A 21,970-nucleotide genomic window follows, 5' to 3' on the forward strand; every position below is an offset into this window, starting at 1 on the left:
CCTGTGCACTCTGGAACTGCCCTGATCCCTGCTTGATTTCCCCCGAGTGGCGTGGACGCTCTGCTGCATTCAGGGAGGACGCTGGAGAGGCTCTGAAGACCGGGACTGCGAGGACCAGGGTGCCTGCCTGCTGGCTAGTTGATTTTGCACACCTGACTCCTCTTCCCTGCCCCGCCTCCTGCCACTATATAACTTCTCGCGGCCCCCGCTGCGCGGGAGCCGCTCGTTGCCACTGACCTGTGCACTCTGGAACTGCCCTGATCCCTGCTTGATTTCCCCCGAGTGGCGTGGACGCTCTGCTGCATTCAGGGAGGACGCTGGAGAGGCTCTGAAGACCGGGACTGCGAGGACCAGGGTGCCTGCCTGCTGGCTAGTTGATTTTGCACACCTGACTCCTCTTCCCTGCCCCGCCTCCTGCCACTATATAACTTCTCGCGGCCCCCGCTGCGCGGGAGCCGCTCGTTGCCACTGACCTGTGCACTCTGGAACTGCCCTGATCCCTGCTTGATTTCCCCCGAGTGGCGTGGACGCTCTGCTGCATTCAGGGAGGACGCTGGAGAGGCTCTGAAGACCGGGACTGCGAGGACCAGGGTGCCTGCCTGCTGGCTAGTTGATTTTGCACACCTGACTCCTCTTCCCTGCCCCGCCTCCTGCCACTATATAACTTCTTGCGGCCCCCGCTGCACGGGTGCCGCTCGTTGCCACTGACCTGTGCACTCTGGAACTGCCCTGATCCCTGCTTGATTTCCCCCGAGTGGCGTGGACGCTCTGCTGCATTCAGGGAGGACGCTGGAGAGGCTCTGAAGACCGGGACTGCGAGGACCAGGGTGCCTGCCTGCTGGCTAGTTGATTTTGCACACCTGACTCCTCTTCCCTGCCCCGCCTCCTGCCACTATATAACTTCTCGCGGGTGCCGCTCGTTGCCACTGACCTGTGCACTCTGGAACTGACCTGATCCCTGCTTGATTTCCCCCGAGTGGCGTGGACGCTCTGCTGCATTCAGGGAGGACGCTGGAGAGGCTCTGAAGACCGGGACTGCGAGGACCAGGGTGCCTGCCTGCTGGCTAGTTGATTTTGCACACCTGACTCCTCTTCCCTGCCCCGCCTCCTGCCACTATATAACTTCTCGCGGCCCCCGCTGCGCGGGAGCCGCTCGTTGCCACTGACCTGTGCACTCTGGAACTGCCCTGATCCCTGCTTGATTTCCCCCGAGTGGCGTGGACGCTCTGCTGCATTCAGGGAGGACGCTGGAGAGGCTCTGAAGACCGGGACTGCGAGGACCAGGGTGCCTGCCTGCTGGCTAGTTGATTTTGCACACCTGACTCCTCTTCCCTGCCCCGCCTCTCTCCTTGCTCTCACGACAGCATAAGACTCCCGCTCTGACGCGCCAGCGGGACGCGCCCAAGGCGTAGACCGGGCAAAGAGCGGGCCGTTTGAGGCCGTTCGAGGTCTGCGAGGTCTGGTCGGGGCTACCCTCTTTCGTTTTTTATTCCAACAGTTCTGTGTTGAGCCTAATTGCCATACTATTTATTATTTGATTCCCACAGTTAAGTCAGGGGGTTGTCGTTGTTGTGGTTGGTAAGCTATGTCTACCAGGTTAACACGGAGTAAGGCCGCAAACGGCGGCCCTCCAATCAATGGTCCTATGGACGATTTTATTACTCGTACCAACACAGCTATAGACCATGAAATTTCCAAACTCCAGACTCGTGTTTCCCTGGAATTGGCATCTGCCAGGAGACTGTCCCAGGTAATTGATTTGACAAAAAAATCCTCCCTGGGCCATATAGCCACTGCGGTCACCCCGGTGCGTTCAGTAATCCCCCATTGTGTAGTTACACAAGTTGATGTTCATCATTCCCCGACTTTTCCTCCACTACCCCCCACTTTAGAGCCATTGATTCAGGATAGCGTAGTGAATCCCCCCACTATTCCTCCTAGGCATGACGCTAGTTCTAATAATTCCATCTCTATAATGTTTCCATCTAGGCGCACTATTAGTAAAGATCACCATTCTAAAAGAAAATGCACCTCTCGGTCTGCTTACTGTCGTAAGAAGGCCAAAATTGCGAATGCACAACACCTAAATTCGACTAGTGTTCCGGTTTTAAATCCTATTGGAGGGTGTGTGTCCAGGGAACAACCACATTGTGAGGGAGTCAAAGAGGGGTTAGTTTCTGCTCTCTCGACTGACCCTACGGCCACTGAGGCAGAGGTTGAGGGCTCACATGCAGGGAGCGTGGATAGGAATGATGGGGAATTTATAGGTTTAGTTTGGGAAACCCTTAAGAAACTTATTTCCCCTCTCGATCTCAGACTCTCACGTATTGAGAACAATTTGCTCGAGATGGAAAAGAGCATTATTGCTCTGGCCACTCTCGGCCTGAGAAGTCTTGAAAATCAGGGCTCTCCTGTTGTCGAGCCACCACCCCATGTTTTAATTCCTCAAGTCCCGCAAGCCTCCCCTCTAGTACCAGCTACCACACGATCGGTTTCTAAATTGGGGTCTGTGGGTGTGGATCATAGTACCACCACCTCCATACTCAAGGCTCCTAAGTGTTTCATCCCTCAGCCACCAGTTAAACCTAATGCAGGTGTTCCGCATAGTCCCCCTCCTAGTGAAGTGGTGCTACATCCAACTAAGAGCCCACCTATTAAGAATAATTTTAGAGGGGGTTATATTGATCTCCCTCCAGAGGCCAATGACTATGTGGTTGTGTTGACGGGTGTCCCCCAGTTAGGAAACGGCCAACATGAGAACCACTGGTCTTTGAAGAATAAGACAATTCATTGGCTTAATGCGAACAGACCAATTCCTATCGGACAGAGAAGCAAAATTCTGATGGTACGCAGAACCCCCTGGGTAGGTCCCTCAAGGAAATCTAGTCCCGGGGACTGTATAGTGGTGACCTTTGAGGACCCACATATGGCACATTATATCTGCTCCTGCCCCATTGGTGAAGGATCTCTTGTTACACCTAGGCCATTGTCCTTTTTCTACCCACCGCGCCCTAGATATACAAGCGAAGAAGACTGGTCCTTAGTTCACCACCATAACTGGAGGAGCCATCCCAAAAAATTCCAAGATTCCTTCACAATCTGGAATGGCTTCCCCACTTCGAATCGGTTTGCGGGGCTTGAGGAGGTAGATTGACTCGCACGCCATCCTGTTCCCCAAGTTCCCTTACCACAGGTTCTGGGGCACAATGAATCTTTTCTTATGCCGATTGAACCTCCGGTTGTTAGCCTTCCAAGTCTAGAGGGTACGTTTACTCCTTCACCGATAGAGGCGGGTTTGAACACGTTATGTACTTTTGATTCCCTAGTAGCAACGGATCAACTGGACCCATCTTGTATGATTCCCCTGCCTCCAATTCAGAACGTTCCACCAATTAGGAAGTTGACTGATGTAGAAATGGCTCCCCATCACCACCAGCTTGACCCACTGCCTAAGCTAAATAGATCTGTTGTGGGGAGGGCAGGACCTGTGTCCAATTTGGTTACATTAGATAACCCTCCAAGGCAGATTACCGCAGACGACCCCTTGCTGAAGATTATAAGCTGGAATGTGGCAGGTCTCGCTCGTAATTTTGATATTCCTGAATGGAACGCTTTTTTAGCCTCCTATAACATCTGTCTTTTGCAGGAAACGTGGTGCCTCGAACCTAGGCATAGAGTGGGCTTTACGACCTACTTTGTTCCAGCTTCCCATCAATACGGATGTAAAGGTCGCCCGTCAGGTGGCCTTCTTATATGGGTTAATATAGCTGTAGGTTTAAGCGTAAGCCAAAAGTCTACGCACTCTCCCGATCTCCAGTGGATAACCATTCTATGCCCAGGGGGTAGGAAGCTGGAAGTTTTTAACCTTTATTTAAGAGGGGCCAGGGGCGGGTTATCCACTCTATCCTCTATAGGATTAAGCAGCGATCTAGCCGCCTGCAGTATTGATTCTTATGTTCTTCTTGCAGGCCACTTTAATTGCTGCTTTGAGCCATTGGCTAGGGAGGATATCCTGAACACTTGGGATGAGGACACAAGGAGAGGTATTCCCACCCTGACCATAGATCCGATTCCTAAATGGTCTCAGAGTGCAGTAGACATCAATGCACTCTGTATGGAACATGACCTAAGACCAACTAATGGTCGATCTAAATCGGATCCCTTGGGTGCGCACACCTACAACAGGATGGGTCACACTTCCAGAATAGATTATGTTGTGTTGAATTACAATTTGTGGTCACTTCACTATGATATGGAGGTTATTGCGTCTTGTGATAGTGACCACAATCCTCTCTCCCTAACATTGATTTCGCCCTGGCAGGTTGGGAATTCAGTTAAGATCCCCTATAAGTGGAAAACCTCCCATGAGCTTCTTCCCTCGTGCTGTGGCAGGCGTTTAAAGTGGGCTAAAGTAGTAGCGGATGAGGAAAGGTTGGCACAGGCAGGGACCACTATGGTAGCGGTGGGGCCGCGCCTTGATGCCCTGGGTGTCACCAGTCAAACTGTTTTACGAATATTCACAGAAACCATTGCGGTGTTAAGTGATTTGTTTATTATACCCCAAGCCAGCGTGAAGGTTTCCGCAAAAGGTGCTCCTAGGGCAAGAAATAAGTGGTACTCTTCTAAATGTCGGGCTGCCAAGGGGGAACTCATTTCCGCAGTGAAAAGTAAGGTTCCAGGCAATATTAGATTGGCGAGGAAATTCTATAAAAAAGTTGTGGCGGAGGCGAGGGAGGCCCACGATTACAGTTTTTGGTGGGACCTAGTGGAGGCAAGCGCCAGGAAGGACTCCAAGGGGTTTTGGGATCTGCTGAGAACTAGGGACAAACCTCTTGATTCCCAGTTTACTTGTAACATTCCGGGTGATCTCTGGTTTGCCCACTTCTCCAAACTGTACTCTGTCCATAGTGGGGAATCCCACCTAAACATGGGCCCTCTCGTCAGCTTACCAGCCGAGATTCCCATCATTGCCTGCCCCTTCAGCACTGAGGAAGTTGCAAGGGCAATCAGTTGTATTGTATCTAATAAGGCTGCTGGACCGGATGGTATTCCGGGCGACTTGCTGAAAAAATATCCATTACCGTGGAGTAGATTAATTGCCACACTTTTGAATGAGGCTGTGTTGGGAGGTTCTCTCCCTGACTCATGGAGGGGCGCTGAGGTCGTCCCTATTTTTAAAAAAGGTTGTCGGGACGACCCAGCCAATTATCGCCCTATTAGCCTGCTTGACTCATCTCAAAAGGTTGCGGGCAAAGTGATACTAGGCAGGATCCTGCAATGGGTTGAAGAAAATCAGGTTCTGTCAGATTTCCAGGCAGGTTTTAGATCAGGGATGGGCACCATCGAACAGACGTTTCGCCTTTTAATGATATACTGGAAAGTGGTCGTGCTGGGCGGGGGCAGCTTGTATTTAGTCTTCATAGACTTGCGAACTGCCTTCGACCTGGTCCCTCGAGTCCAATTGTGGAATGTCTTAGGTAGGTTGGGTTTACCTCCCTATTTGTTGGCCTTGCTCATAAAGTTCCATGATAGCAACTTTGCCCAGATTAGATGGGGTACCCAGGGGGAGAAGACATCTCGTATTTCCGTAGATAGGGGCGTCCGCCAGGGATGTGTGCTTGCCCCCACTCTGTTCTCTCTTTATGTTAACGGAGTGGTGGACCATCTGCTCCAACAGCCGTCAGATGCACCATCCTTGGCTGGTAGGAAAGTTCCTACGCTCCTTTTTGCGGATGATACCCTCCTAATTTCAAAGTCACCAGTAGGTATCCAAAAGTTGCTTTCTAGCTTTAAGGCCGTTTGTGATACCAAGGGCCTGTCTATAAACATAAGCAAGACCAAATTCCTTGTTCTTAACCCTCCCAGGAAAGCGGTTGTTCCTCCTACCCTGGACTCTGTCTCTCTTGATAGAGTCAACGAATTCGACTACCTAGGTATTCGACTGTGTGTTAATATGAGTTGGAAGGCGCACCACCAAAAGGTGTTTTTGACCCACAAGAGGGTCGCAGGGGCCCTGCTCAAGGAACAACGTGCCTCCGCTTTAAAACCTATTGGGGCACCACTTGATATCTACAGGGCAAGGGTGGTGAGTGCAGTATTGTATGGTGCGGAACTGTGGGGTACACAAAGAGTTGACATCTTGACACACCTTGAAAATAATTTCCATAAAGATCTTATGAAGTTACCCCACAGCACCCCCACAATTCCTCTCTTGCTAGATGCAGGCACACGCCCAATTTCCGAGCAAGCTAGGCTACGTCCCCTTTTATTATGGGCCAGGATATGGAACGTCCCTGAATTGAGTAGCTATGCAGATGCCCTCAGCGAAATTTTATCCTTATCTGGCTGGTATAAGGTAATCTGGCTCAGGGAGGTTAAGCGACTTCTTTATGAGCTGGGCTTAGGAGAGGCTTGGGTCAACAGAACAGCACCCTCAAAACAAATGCTTAAGAAGATTTATTGGCTCTGGGTGGATAATGAGAGGTTGCGTAACCCTAATCATTGCAAATCTGTCGCCCAGTTCCTGCTAGTTAAGGAGATCCCTTTTAGAGAACCTTACCTGGACTCAATCCTTAACCCGGGTGACAGAGCACTATACTTTAAATTCAGGGTGGGTGTTCTTCCTCTAGGATTTTTCACGTCTACTTGGAAACCTCCATTCCAAACCATTCCTTATTGCCCCTTTTGTGACTCAAGGGTGGAGTCTATAGCTCATTTGTTGTTTGAGTGCCATGCTTACTCTGCGCCCAGGTCGAGATGGTTGAAGCCTCTATGTAGGAGACTAGGCACAGGATCACATTTGGAAGCTTTACGCATATTGCGCTCAGATGCCTGTCCCTTTTTTGCCTGTTGTATGGCTACATTTTTGGGTTGGGCTTGGAGGATAAGAACTGCAAGGAAACAGTTGTTACAGTAATGTGTTCTTTTTATAACTTTTTAATATTAGACAGTATATGGAATTTAATAAGCTTTTACCTTGTAATAGTAATGTATTATTTGTTATTTATTGTGCGATATGTGTTGTATTGTTGTGCTTTTATGACAAAACTGTCGAAATAAAGCTATTTCACTCACAAGAAGAGCACTTCACAAAAAGTGAAGACACTTTTGACTGTTAAAAGACATGTTTTCCTGGCAGAAAAAGGTTTTAAAATACTGTAGATTGCAAAAGATGTTGATTGAATCTTTAAATATAAAGCTTTAGAAACATTTCCAATGGTTTTTGGCAAAAAGGCAGAGCTCAGTGCCCCAGGATCCTGTTTCCAAGAGCTAGAAAAATTAACTGACCTATCAACTGTGGGGCATGATGAGATAGAGAGTGTGTTGTGATGTTCTTAAATGCACACTGGCAGTTTTTCTCTCTTATATATACTTTGCATTGCAGCCTGCTGGCTAACAATGTCACATATTCCCTTTTCTCTTTAGAAAAGGTTTGTGAAAAATGTTCTATGGTTACTTTGTTACCTGTGACTAACTGCTATGCCATTTGCTTCATCTAACGAAAATTAAATGAAATTTGGCTGCAAAAGTATATTTAATGTACTTTTATACACAGCGAGTATCATTCTTTCAATGGCTCACATTGAAAGGTTGGCTGAGGAGGGCATCTTGGGAGGTACTCAGGTGCTTCCCATAGTCTCCTGTGCCCCAAGTGCCCACTTTCCATAGGTTGATGGGATTAGGGGTGGTCTCAGCTAAGTGTGGGTCTTGGTCTATAGATCTCTGCACAACTTGGTACCCCTAAAATTCCTGCTTATGTTAAACAAAGTGCGCCCTGAAGGTGGGTTGAATGCATGGTTCTCCTAAGTGGCTCCTTCATCCTCTGCTTGTAGTTGATCTATTCTAGTCTGCAAGGTTTTATTTATGTCTTTTGGCTTTGTTTCAACTTTGTGCCTATTCCTGGAGACCCCGGTTGCTTCTACACGATAACAATTGATGTGAGGAGAGGGATGAAGGCACGGCCACTGCATCCAGCTGTCAAATGAATGGATCTACACCATGCTTCCAGACAGTGAAATCTTAATATTGTTAAGTAGAAGGAATCCCATAACACTCTTTTTCTTAAAACCATTCTTAAAAATCAACAGTAAAAACCGGCTCACTTGACCATAAAAGCAGGTCAACAACTAGCCAAAACAAGCATTGGCATAGCCAATAGGTCTCGCCTTTGGGACCTTATAAGTGTTTAGCTATGCAACAGTTGCATAACTAAATACATATAAGGTCCCAAAAGCGAGACCTATTGGCTATGCAAAGCGGCCATGCGGCCGCGAAAGTGATCGCAATCGCAATCACGATCAAACATCGAAGCGGCCGTACGGCCGCGAAAGTGAAAGTAATAGCGGTAAAGCGCGGCGCGCGCTCCCGTGCACATGCACTGTACCTCTAGGCTGGCCTGGCAGCACTTTTTGGAGCCCTCTCAATAAGTCTCGCCAGACCAGCGCATGTGCTGGGTCAGGCGAGACCTAAAAACGGCCTACATACTGACCTGAGAGCAGGGCTTTAAGTGGGTAGAAAAAACCTGTCATTGCCTCCAGATAAAAATTACAGCAAGTAAAATTACACCCAGAACAAGCCAGTACTATTGGCTTTGTCAGTGGTTATTAGTTGCATAAGATGAATAAGCAACATCTACAGCTTCCTTGTATATAATATTGAAAATGCTCCTGTTCTGACATGATGAGACTGTGAAAGAACTATAACGAGTCTCACTGAAGTTGCATTAAAGGTAGCGAAGGGTGGCACTGCTGCAGAGTTGAGATTTGTTTTCCCCCCTCTGAGGGTGAGGGCAAAAATGGAGAGCAGGCCCGTCTCATCACCTGGTTTTCAGAGCTTTCATTCATTGTGCAGACACTGGATCAATGTTTTTTCAGGCAAAATTAAGGACATGAATATAGGGCCCCTTTTCAATGTCCATTTTAATTTACTACGGGGTCTAAGACTTGCGTGATCCAGCAGACTTTAAACACTGCTGCATCCACTTTTGCATGTGGATTCTGCTCCTCTGCGTGTACCTCCTGTCTCAATGCCGCACACACACTTATCTGCTCCCCCCACGGTATTCCATTTGTCTTGCCCCTTTTATTCGCCTCTCTGCTCCCTTTCCACTTGGCCTCGGTGAGCAGCTTCCATTGTGACGCGCCGCCATCGCCACTCTATCCTTTGCTGTGTCCCTGCAAGATATTCTGTCTTTTATTCATACAGGGGCAGGGCCACTTCACAGGCATGGGCACTCAAATTACCAGTCTGATTGCTGTCATCAACATGCAGATTCAGCCATTAGGTCCACAGAGACGGGCCAGCAGGGGAGATATAAAAAAGAAAACAAATACACTCTCAGGTGGCCCCCTGGGCCTAGAACAGCTCCTCACGCTGCCCATGCCTAGCGCCGGCCCTGGGTAATATGCTTACAGATTAGAATCTGTCACCATACCGCTCCCCAACCACAACTCCGCTTACAGCCTGCGCACATGATCTGTGGCATGCAGTTTAGAGCGCTGTGTGCTAATAACTCTTGAATGTGCTTCATCTCCATCATGAAATGCATACAATAAAAGGCTGCTTTGGAAACACCAACGCTGATCTTATAACCAAGACCACTACAAGAATGAATGGATGTAATTGGCTGATTGAGTTTGTCAGCTTTGAAACATTGTATATAACTGGTTAATGCAAAAAAAAAGCTTTTCATCATTTCTTGTTGCAGTTTTTGTCTATGGATTGCTAAACGTTTTGTTTCTAATATGGATCAGTGTCTGACTATGCATCGGAGCCCATAATATGACAGAAAAGTTGTTTCTTGAGTGTGACTTTAAGATTATTATTCTTTGAAAAAAACTTCTTTCCAAACGTGAAGACTCATTCCATTGCCCTGTATTTTTATAGTAACTGGTTTCTGCCATCAATGCACTAGGCCGCAACTAAGCGATAGCATTTAGGGCCTGGATGCATGGTCTGATGGTGCCCTGCTACATCCACGGATCAGAGCGCGTTTGTGACACAACCACTCAACTTTTGTAATCAGCACAACAGCAGAGAAATTAAGCAAAACTGTCTCATTTTGTTCTTATAGGTAACGTAAAAGATTATTATTGATTTATTTTATGTGATTTTACATATTCGGAATAGGCCAGACCTATCCACCTTACTGGTTTTTGTTACTTGTAAGATTATCATGTATGCATTTACGGTGCCAGTTTGCCTCCTGAGTTCTATCGCGGCCTTGTCTCCTCTCCAAATCAAACGCGCCCTGGATCCCTGGCGGTAGGGTTTGCTGTTAAGTAAATAATAGGTGGGGGGTTGAAACACTCGTTCCTTCCTCTGGTCATGCAGGAGGTCTCTCTGCCTTGACCAACAGCGGTTGATTTGTGAAAATAAAAAATGATCTCGTCCTGATTCCACTTCATGCTTCTAACTTCCACCGCCCTACACTTCACACCTCTTTATCTCACTCTTGAAAGCTAATCCTAGTTTTCTTCTCTGTCTCGGTTTCCCTGCCTCTTCCACCTTTCTCTGTTTTCTGCCTTTCTCTCTCTCGTCCTGGGCCAAAGTAACATGATGGAAAAGAGGTTCTGGTGCCCAAAAATGAGTGCTGGTAACTCCATCTGTAGCCACCGCTGCAAACCATACATTGAACTCATCAAGACAGAGTGCTAGGCTCATGTTGCCAAACTGGAAATATTCATTCATGGAAACACGTCCGGTCCTAGAATTCCTTGTGTTCCCCACATAACAAATGCTGGGGAGCTGCACACCTCCTTCTGCACTGCACCCCTCCATCGGGCTCCCCCGCCCCTCTGGCGCATTTCGCACAGTTAACGCGGTGCCGATAACAATGCACCAAAGGGCGCATTGTTTTTTAGTGGATCTCAGGTTTCGAGTTTAACTGCTCCCTTAATCGTGTAACTGCACGTAGACTCAATTTTAAGGAAATTCATTTGTTCGGGGTCACCGCGTGGCTTTTCATTAAAAAAAAATTAAGTGTTCGGAGAGGACATCTAGGCTCCGAGCGCGCGCCATTATTCACTGTATCTGCATCCGCCTCCCTTCCCGGCCGGCCGGTCCATCCTTGGCTGTCACCCTGCGCGCACAGCCCCTGGAGGGCAATGAGAGTGAGGGTCAAGGGGAAGGGAAGGCGGTGAGAGATGTCTTCCCAAGGGTGGGGAGGGGTCTAAGGGCGGCCGAGTGACAAACTGAAATAAACCCGAGAGGGTATCAAGGGCCGTTCGCCAGGCCCCGCCAACGGGAGAGCCAATGCGGATATATAAATGAACAAGCATGATTAAGCATAACCTTACCCGATTCAATTACAGCATCATACACGCTCTCTGGTCACGAGGCGGCGAGCCGCCGCATGGCTGCTTTGCTCACAAACCGGCCAGGCCAGGCTTTCGCCTGCTAAAAAAACAAGCATCGATCTCTTGTCTTTATGGGGCCATGTGTTTCTAATTAGAAACACATGGCTCCATAGAGATTAGAAAGTGCTTTGCGACAGCAGCAAAGCAGGCGACCCAGTCCGGATCGGAGGCGAAAGGGCGTCACCAAAAAACCCTCATTTCCAATGGCAGGCCACCGTTTAGCATAAAAAGTGATGCTAGCCAATGGAAATGAGGGGCAGGGCTTCAAGCCCTCTTCTCAAACTTCTCGTTCACAATAAATCTCGCGGAGCGAGCAGCGCATGTGCTGCAACGCTAGGCGAGACCTAAAAAAGCAGCAGTGACCAAAGTCACCTGTGCTGACAACAAGAGCTGTTATGTGTGCAGACATGAGGCACTCTGCATAAACCCATATGAAGCATTGCACACCTATGCAGTGTCATACTCTTATGTGGTTCTTGTTCGGCAGAATTTTAGGGCCCGATTCACAGAACTAACTTAAGACAAAATCCTAAACTTACTACCATTTTGGTATTCACAGAAGGCACTTACTCATTTTGGTATTCACAGAAGGCACTTACCCATTGATGAGTAAGTGCCTTCTGTGAATACCAAAATTAGTAACTTAATCGTTTTGAGTAAGTTACTCATTTTGGTATTCACAGAAGGCACTTACTCATCAATGAGTAAGTGCCTTCTGTGAATACCAAAATGAGTAACTTACTCATTTTGTGTAACTTACTACCATTTTGGTATTCACAGAAGGCACTTACTCATTGATGAGTAAGTGCCTTCTGTGAATACCAAAATGGTAGTAAGTTTAGGATTTTGTCTTAAGTTAGTTCTGTGAATCGGGCCCTATGTCTTTAAAGCCACATCTGCTCTGAAAGCTTGTAAACGTTGCCACTGGCTTTCGGATACCTCCACTGATGGGTATTGGAATATCTATCACTGGGACATTCCAAAAGGTTTTCATCTTATTACACCACAAAAATCTTCATGGATAGAACGGATTAGATTTAAACACTCACTCTCATAGCCCTTTTCAGTGCTAAACACTTCACAAACACTCTACTAACTACACAACTAAAAATGCCAATGCAACAACAGGCACTGTAAAACGATGAGTCCACCAGTCCTATTGATGGTCTCCCCAGATCTGTGCAAAATGTTGCCCACATAGAAAATGTGCCAAAATGGCCTAACAATGATAGGATGTGACCATAGTGATGCCTTTGATGAATGGCGAAGCGAAAGCTACCAACCACTTAAAAAAAAAACATGGTGGCTATTTTGAGATTTATTTTCAATTGGTGTGTTTTTGTGGGAGCTCTGGAAAAAAAAACAATTACGGACACCATCTTGTGTTCCCGTTTTTGGATGTACGTATTTATGCTCTGTGGTATTGCCTTGTTAATTTTATGTATGGGCCATCAATCTTTTAGAGTCATAACGAAACATATCCCTAAATCGAATGTATGTTAGAGATGATGTGCACCTAGAATTAACACTACAATCAGTGCATCTACTTCAACTTATAACAATGAAGCTGCAAGTGATTTTAATCTGTCCAGTGCTCCATGTGTTTTTTCTTAACGGACGTCATTTATGGGGCATTGGCATGCTTCTGTTTTATGCTGATCTAGGTACTATCTTTGAGAGGAGCCCTTCTGTTTGTTGTAAACAATGATCCTCATGATAACATTATTTGAATAAGTACTAACGGTGAAGACGCTCCTGTGGGTTTTTACTTTGTGTCTTCCAGAATATTCGACTCGAAGAGACACAAAATATTTCCTAAAAGTAGCAAAACTGTCTCATAAGCTCACTTGTAGTTTTTTTTAATTCTTCATGTTTCTGTTCCTCTTCCAACTATTTTACTACTGTCTTGAAAAGAGATGTTTCAGCCTCAAAATGTAATTTTGGGTAAAAAGATAGGCATGTGTCCTTTAATTTCACATGGCCCATTCTATACACCCTGAACTAGCTGCATTCTTGGTCATCTTTGTTCCAAATGTAAACATGCGTGTGTTACTGGAAAGCCTATGTTGATGCAAAGAGCAAATTCATAAAAAGAGGAGCACAACAGCTTCAGTGTTAACTATATATCATATACTAGAAGATTCTGGTCATTTTGGTCTAACAACACAGGTTGAAAGAAATGTTTTCCCTGGATCACCATACTTAAAATGTAAATTTTGTGTCTTTGAATTTTTTTTTTCTACAAAATGTTCTATCACAAAAGTTCTTATCTTGCAAAATTTCTTGAACTGGTTATTACCAATGGTTCTTTTCTACCGGGTGGGCAAATGAGTGATGCTCCTGTACCTGGTGCCACACCGACTCACTGTGCTTGTGTTTTCACTATGTTCTCAGGTGACTGATAGGAGAAATATGACTTTCCGTGAGACTCGTCGATGGGAGAACTTTCCTGGCCAAGGACAAGTGGTTGGAGGGTCATTGTCAGCAGGCGATAGCACACTGGAAACCAGCGAGGTACCTGGTGAGTGATTTTCCGGAGTAGGCAATAGCCATTATCCATCAATCTGAAAACTGAAAGATGGTTATGCTTTGTTCTGATCTACGTCCAGTACAGTGCCACAGCAAGATGGGGGATTTAGATCTCGCATTCACAATGCCAGTATGGAGGCTCAATACCCCTTTCAGTACACACATTTTGTGTATTTAGATAGCTTACCCACTCTATGTAGCTTTGGAGGCAGTCAACACTGAGATATCCAAGAGGCTCCCTACTAGGGGCTTCTATAGTAGACTACTGAATTTAGTGCAGCATGTGATGAACATGAGAGATTGCACCAACCAATCAGTCAATCCCAATCGAGGGGTGCTTGGAAGGTCAGGCTTCTCCATGATCCATTAATACATCTAGACATATGTAGGTGTCCACGAAGTAAAGTTTGGCTCTGCCAGCATTAAATCGATCCAATGGACCTGTTAAACTGAGCCTGCGAAGGGCAGTCAAAGTTAAAATAAGCTTTATTCGATTTTAGTCGTTTAAAATCACAAAAGCAGACAATTTCAAAAAACATTTCATATATACATTACATTTAAAAGAGTACATAAATTCCGCAGCTCGCTCTAAAATAGCTTATTCCATATAACTTAATCTCCATAAGATACATTTAAGAAAGGCCAGTTGACCTGCAGGATTAATACATTCCGTTTTGTTTTCAGAATAAGTTTAACCGTTTAAACTTTTCCTTAATCTCAATGTGTTTTTCAAAAAAACAGTCATGGCACATACAGATAAGTATAAAGAAGCAGGTCTACATTGCCTTCATCCCCCCAGTTTTAACAATGGTAAGATCCATCTAGCTCTTTCCTTAGCATAACATTTACAAAACAAGGTCACATGAATAGTGGATTGTGGTGAAACGTTGTCATATGGGCAAAGGCAGAGTCCTCTAGACCAATTGTTAAGCTCAGGGTAACTAACCAATCGGTGGAAGCTACCAAACCTGAACCGAGTTAAAACATATCTATTGTACCCCTTTGTACAGCATAAGAGAAATGGTTGAATGTCATTTGTAATCAAAGTCAATTGATGCTGGACTACCATCCCTTTGTTCATCTCCAGGGCAGTTCTAATTGTCTCTAGATGGGTCATGCAGATTAATTTGAACTCCTTCCTAGAGATGAAATTCATTTTCTCTGGTGAAGTATAATAACATAAATGTCCTAGATCATTCATACATTTTTTGACATAATTCAACCAGGCAATCTTACTTGTGTGGTCCAGGTTAATTGAATCCTTAATTATCTCTCTATTTAAACCTGTACTACTGGAGGTCCAAAGTAGTACAGGTTGCATCTTGATAACATCGGAGATGTAAGGAATACCCAACTCACTGTGGCAGTTAAAAACTGGGGAGCTAGTTGGTACTGGTAAAATAAACATTAAAAATGCATTTTCCAGACGTTGAATCGGGGATACATCATAAAAAAAAAAAACTCCCGCCCAGAATATCGCGATACTTATGCACTTTGCTTGGTATATCTTAAGAAGGCTACCCGGGGGCCTTTTGCCAATTTTTTGGGAGAAATTAACCACAGCTGCGGTCGACTTCATAAAAAGTAGACTCCTACTCTTTACCGCTGAACCCCAGGAACCTGTATGCGCAAATAAAATGCCCCAGTATGTAAAAATATTTATGGAGTCAACCCTACTATCCCCTAATGGGAGGCTAATACATTTATTTCTCCCCCGCCCACAGGTCATGACAAATGTTTTTTTCCCATTTAGTTTTAATCCTAAATTATCCATGAAGCTAGTTTATGTGACAAGGGCTTTCTGCAGACCTAACTACGTGCGGGCCATAAGTACCACGTCATCTGCGTAGAAGAGGGAGACTATTGGCCGTTTGTCGACATATGGTGGATCTATCGCCTTTCCTTCAAGTTCCTGTTCCAAGGCATTGGTATATAAAGTGAACAGGAACGGCGCCAAGATGCAGCCTTGTCTCACAGCCTTCTCCACGCTAAATGGCGCGATACATACCCCCTCGTATCCATACTGCACCTAAGCAGTAGCCCCAGAATATAATTGTTTTAGAAACTGAACCAATAACGGATCGATCTTCAGATTAGTTAAAATATTCCACAATTTATTGTGTATAACACAATCAACTGCGGCTGTAAGATCTACTAATGCCACGTAAAGTTTCCCAGCCTTTGCCTGAGTGTATTTTCCAATTGTTAGAAAAACCCCACTCCCACACCGGAAAGGGTGGTGGTAACGGGGTCTGAAGAAGTTGCGGCCATACCTGTTTGGCTCGCACTTCCTGGTTCAGACCGACCACAGACCCCTTCGTTGGCTGATGCAGATGAAGGGGGAGAATCCCAAGTTGTTGAGGTGGTCTATTTCCCTACAGGGAATGGACTTTCAGGTGGAACATCGGCCTGGAGTGGACCACGCCAATGCAGACGGTCTCTCAAGGTATTTCCGCCTTAGTGATGAGAACTCCCAAGGGGTTGGGTAGCTCTCCCCACTTTCAGCTGGGGGGGACGCGTGTTAGACCTGTCAGCCCTTTGGGTGGTCCCTCCTCATCATTATTTATTTTGTCCCACTTTTGCCTCAAACCCTGTTAGTATTTTTCCTTTTTGGGAACCACCAGACTTTTTCGTATTGATGCAGATTCAGGGAGCCATTTTACCTACCCCTGGAACTTCTGTCTGAGGGCCTGGAGCACAAAATGGTGGCCACCTGTGACCTCATCAGAACCCACTGGAACCTACCAGCACCTTCCAGAACATTCCAGAACCCTGTGACAGTTGGAGGCGGTTTGGAATGTTGAGAAGCTAAAGCCAGAGTTGACAGTTGGAGCTGGCAGTTGGCACCTGACGGGTGAAGAGAGAGGAGCAGAAACCTGAAGGAGGAAGGAGTGAGGCAGCAGGGGTGGAAACTTGTGCCTGGAGTGGGGTCCATAAACCCACCCTTGATACTAGTCCCTACTGACTGAGCCCAGCCTGGAGCCCTGTGTGGGACAAAGCAAGAAAAACCATCTTAAGGACCTGGACAGCAGGAACAGGCCTTAGAAGTAAAGAAAAGCAAGAATCTGACCTGTTTATTGGTTTCCCTGGAGTCCGACGTCGAGAAGCCTGAGACCTGGAGCCCGAGGTGGAGAAGCGGCGCTGACTGGAAAGCAGACGTCGTACCCAGAGCCGCCAGAGGTCGAGAGAGGGCGCCGACGGAGGTCGTGAGGAGTACCAGAGGTCGAGGAGGAAGTCACCCGAGGTCGAGTGAGCGGCGTCGACGGGGGAGTGAAGTCCGCCCTCCGGAGTCGCCGGAGACCGAGGTGAAGCGTGCCGGAGGTCGGGAGTGGAGATCGCACTCCGGAGTCGCCGGAACCTGAAGAGAATCGTGCCGGAGGTCGGGAGTGGAGGTCGCACTCCGGAGTCGCCGGAACCTGAAGAGAATCGTGCCGGAGGTCGGGAGTGGAGGTCGCACTCCGGAGCCGGCGGAAGTCGACATCGAGCCAAGACAGCCCGACGTCATCGAATCGGAGGTCGACATCGAGCCGAGGCCGCCGACATCGAACCGGAGCTGCCCGAAGTCGACATCGAGCCAAGACAGCCCGACGTCATCGAATCGGAGATCGACATCGAGCCGAGGCCGCCGACATCGAACCGGAACCGCCTACCGGCGTCGTCAAGAACTGAAATTGTGCCGAGGCCGCCGACATCGAACCGGAACGGCGTCGACACGACTCCAGCGGCGTCGGAGCTTCATAAAAAGGGCAGTAAGTGGAATAGAGGTCGCCTAAGGCCCTGTGGAGCTCTAAGAGGCCATCCTAAAGGATAAAGAGGTGTTAGAACCAGCCTGGAAGTGCCAGGGGTGGACTGAGACTGATACAGTGACCTGTGTGAGGGGTGGTGTAGTTTGGGAGAGCCAGATTCCTAGATTACCCTTGATCTACCTCAGTTTTAGCCTCAGCCTTACCCAAGCTAGGTGAGACACCCACAGGCCATCCACCTAACCACAAGCTGTGACTGGGCCAAATCAGCCCATACTATTTTAAATGTGATCTGATTTTACAAATGTCATTGTTGGCTGGTATAATTTATTGAGGGTACTGTATTTATTGTATTTATCTAAATTATTCCTGTAATGTATTTATTGTCCTGAGCTAACTTATTCCTGTACAGTATTTATTCCCTCACAGTATTTATTTGACCTGAACCTATTTATTGCACCTGTAAAGTGTTACTATTTATTTGACCTGCACTTTTTAAGGAGAAGCCTTGTGTTCTGTGATTGTATTATTATTTATTTAATCAGCAACTAAGAGAAAAGAAGATAAACACAGAGATATTTTCATAATTTTTAAGGTGTAGTGTCGTTTTTGGAACGGATGCACGCATGGTTATTGTATGGGTATTGCGTATGCTTAACACGGTGCCTGACCCCTGACCACTCGAGCCAAGCTACCACTGTGTATGTCTGGAAAGACCCCGTTACCACCACCCTTTCCGGTGTGGGAGTGGGGTTTTTCTAACATAATTGGTGTTCAGCGGCGGGATCGAGCTGTGCCTACGCATACTCGACAATAACTGTGGGTAGTCCATAGGCCTACACCTGGAGTTTTCTCAAAGCGGCCTTCCTAAATGTGAGTTTTTGTTTTTTCCAAATTTACTCTGGTGGTGGGAGGAGGTATTATTAAAGGTACCCCCCTGCATTGCTTCTGTAAAAACCTGTCTTCTGTTCTGAGTGGGCAAAATGGAGTTTGTGCTAGAAGACCTGGAAACCTATACTGTGGCCCAACTCAGGGAGTTTTGTCAGCGGGAGGGGGTGTATTGTCCCCCAGGAGCAAAGAAGGGTGCACTCCAAACCAGCTTAAGGGCTTGGGGGGAAGCACGACGAGAAAGCAAGGCTGAGGAGGAGGACAGGGATAGAGAGCCCGACAGTGAGGGAGCTGGTTTGTACCAACCTGAGGTGGGGAACCTGTTAGCGGGGCCCAGAACCATTTCCAGGAAGGGCAGCAGTGCCTCTAGCGGTGGCTTGTCTGAAGTGGAGTTAACAGTCCGGAGGGAGAAAAGACAGCTCACATGGGACTTAGCAAGGCTAGAGAAAGAGAAGGAGGAACAGAGGATGGCTCATGAGCTAAGGCTGAAAGAGATAGATCTTCAGATCCTAAGAATCGGGGCACAAACTGTTCCTAATGGTGGCAGCAAAGACCAAGAAAGAGAGTTCACCAGGGAACCCAAACCCTACCTGCCAAAGGACATAGTAGCTAGCTATGGAGTGGGCGACGATATTGCCAAGTGGCTAGCGGCCTATGAGGTCTCGTTAAGGGCCCATGGGGTTCCAGAGAAGTACTGGGGAGCGGGATTGTACAAGTACATGCCTCCAGCTGGTAGGGATGCTTTATTGGCCCTAGAGGAGGATGAGCAGACCCACTACCCCACCATGAAGGTGGCGCTCATAAGAAAGTTTGGACTAACACCCGAAAAGTACCGACAGAAGTTCCGGGGTAGTCACAAACTGGGCACACAGAATTGGGTGGACTTCCTGGACTATGCAAAGAAGGCACTAGAGGGTTGGATTCAGGGCAGTGAAGTGAGGAACTACGAGGGGTTGTTTGATTTAGTACTGAAGGAACACCTGCTCGAAAAATGTTTCCCTGAACTGCGTCAACACCTGGTGGATAGCAAGCTGACCAATCCCCGGAAGCTTGCTGAGGAGGCGGACATTTGGGCTAGTACCCGGGTGTCCACAAGGGGGACTGGAGGGGATACTCAAAAGGCCGGACAGGGCGCCCCCCAGAAGAAAGAGGGAGGGGAAAAGAAAAAGGAGTTCTCCAATGTCCCCAAAATAATTTCCAAGGGAAGGGAACAGGATTCACCCCTAGGGCTAAACCACCCAGAAACCCTAATCCTGGCCAGAGTCAGCAGCTAAGGGTTGTCCATTGCTACGAGTGCGGTGGCGTTGGACACTACAAGGGAGACGCGAAGTGCCCGAAACGACCACCCCCTCCCATTGGAGGAAAGACCCCCGGAGTAGCTAGTGTAGTGCTCGGGGAGGAGATGCCTTTAATTAAGGGAAGGGAGTGGGCGGGTGTCACTTTAGTGTCCCTGGGAGAACGGGAGATGGTTCCTAAGATCCAGGTGCCCGCAAATACCGTAAAGTATGGGCAGTGGGTCACCATCAACGGCCAAAGAGGGGAGGCTCTGAGAGACACAGGAGCCAGTATGACTATGGTACGTAGCCAACTGGTGTCTCCAGAGCAGGTAATTCCCGATGTACTCCACCCAGCCGCGATGGCTGACGGCAGAACAGGCCACTATCCGGTGGCCGAGGTTCCCTTTGAATGGGGGGGGTTGCAGGTTCACTTCGAGTTGCCGTAAGCCCTGCCGTGCCAGTCGATTGTCTACTGGGGAATGACATGGAGCACAATGCTTGGAAGGAGGTGGAATACCGGACTCATACTGAGATGCTGGGTACACCTGACTGGGCCTGTGTGATCACAAGGTCCGCGACTACCCGGAGAGGGAGTTCGTTTCGGCTGGAGCCTGGAACAAAGGCCCAGCCAGCTGCCAGTCAAGGGAAGAACCGAGGACAGGAGGAGCCTGCCTCGGCGTCCACACCCCGTAGGACGGATAGGCCACCGGAGGTGGTGGACCAGGAGTCTGCGGTGGGGGATGTCACCGAACTGGAGGACCTACCCATCCCGGCCGAGTGGCACGTGGAGGGAGGCCCGTCCAGGGAGGAATTCTGCCAGGGCCAGAGGGAGTGCCCTACCCTTGAGGGGCTGAGGCGTCAGGCCAAAGCCCAGGCAGCAGGGAACGTTGAAGGGAACTACAGTGTTTACTGGGAGGATGGCCTCCTCTACAGTGAACCCAAGGCACCCCTACATGGATCGTTACGAGCCTTGGTAGTCCCTCAACGTTATCGAGCCTTCCTTCTGGAGTTGGCTCACGAGATCCCATTGGCAGGACACCTGGGGCAAGACAAGACCTTCGCCCGTCTTGTCCCACACTTTTATTGGCCTCAAATTAAAGTGTCGTCCGATACCTACTGCCGGACATGTGTGTCTTGCCAAGCCAGTGGGAAAACAGGGGTGAAGCTGAAAGCTCCCCTGGAACCACTTCCTGTCGTTAGCACCCCCTTTGAAAGGGTGGGCATCGACATTGTGGGTCCGTTAGATCTACCTACTACAGCTGGTCACAGGTTTATCCTGGTTCTGGTGGATCATGCCACACGGTACCCAGAGGCAATACCTCTGAGGACCATTACAGCACCTGTTGTGGCTAGGGCCCTGATGGGAATCTTTACCCGAGTGGGTTTTCCCAAGGAAGTTGTGTCCGACAGGGGGACCAACTTCATGTCAGCGTACATGCGGGCCATGTGGAAGGAGTGTGGAGTGACCTACCGGTTCACAACTCCTTACCACCCCCAGACCAATGGTCTGGTGGAGAGGTTTAACAAAACCCTGAAAGGCATGATCAGAAGTCTGCCTGAAAGCCTGCGGAGGAAATGGGACGTCCTCCTACCCTGTCTACTCTTTTCTTACAGGGAAGTGCCACAGAAGGGAGTGGGCTTCAGCCCCTTCGAGCTTTTGTATGGGCACCCTGTACGTGGACCTCTCAACCTGGTGAGAGACGGATGGGAAAGAACTCCCAGAAAGCTTCCCCAGGATGTGGTGAGCTACATGCTGGCCTTCCGGAGCCAAATGGCTAAGTTGTGGAAGCAAGCTTCTGACAACTTGGAAGCCAGCCAAGCAGTAATGAAGGCGTGGTATGACCACAACGCTCACCCGGTGGAGTTGGAGCCTGGCTAGAAGGTGTGGGTGATCGAACCAGGAGAGCTTAGCGCCCTCCAGGATCGCTGGTCAGGACCCTTTGAGGTGTTGGAGAAGAAGGGTAAGGCTACCTACTTGGTGGATCTTAAGACCCCTCGTCAGCCCCTATGGGTGCTGCACGCCAACCGCCTCAAACCCCACCACGAGAGGCCCGAAGTCATCTTGATGATGGTGACTGACGGAGCAGAGGACGCGGAAAGCGAGCCTCTCACCGATTTGTTTGCGTCTCAAGAAAAGGATGGGTCGGTGGAGGGAGTGATTCTCTCCCCATCTCTA

At 48.1% G+C, this 21,970-nt stretch overlaps 1 protein-coding gene across 3 annotated transcripts in view; it reads left to right on the top strand.

The window, feature by feature from the left end:
* UBXN11 (UBX domain protein 11) overlaps nucleotides 1–21,970 on the top strand; it is a 422,469-nt gene that overhangs the window by 331,615 nt on the left and 68,884 nt on the right. For all 3 annotated transcript variants that reach the window (XM_085647748.1, XM_085647749.1, XM_085647750.1), the window contains one exon: nucleotides 13,752–13,878. In XM_085647748.1, coding sequence (XP_085503874.1) covers nucleotides 13,752–13,878 — 127 coding nt within the window. The remainder of the gene's footprint in view (nucleotides 1–13,751; nucleotides 13,879–21,970) is intronic.

The sequence above is a fragment of the Triturus cristatus genome, chromosome 3_2 (assembly GCF_964204655.1).
Source record: "Triturus cristatus chromosome 3_2, aTriCri1.1, whole genome shotgun sequence".
Lineage (NCBI taxonomy): Eukaryota > Metazoa > Chordata > Amphibia > Caudata > Salamandridae > Triturus > Triturus cristatus.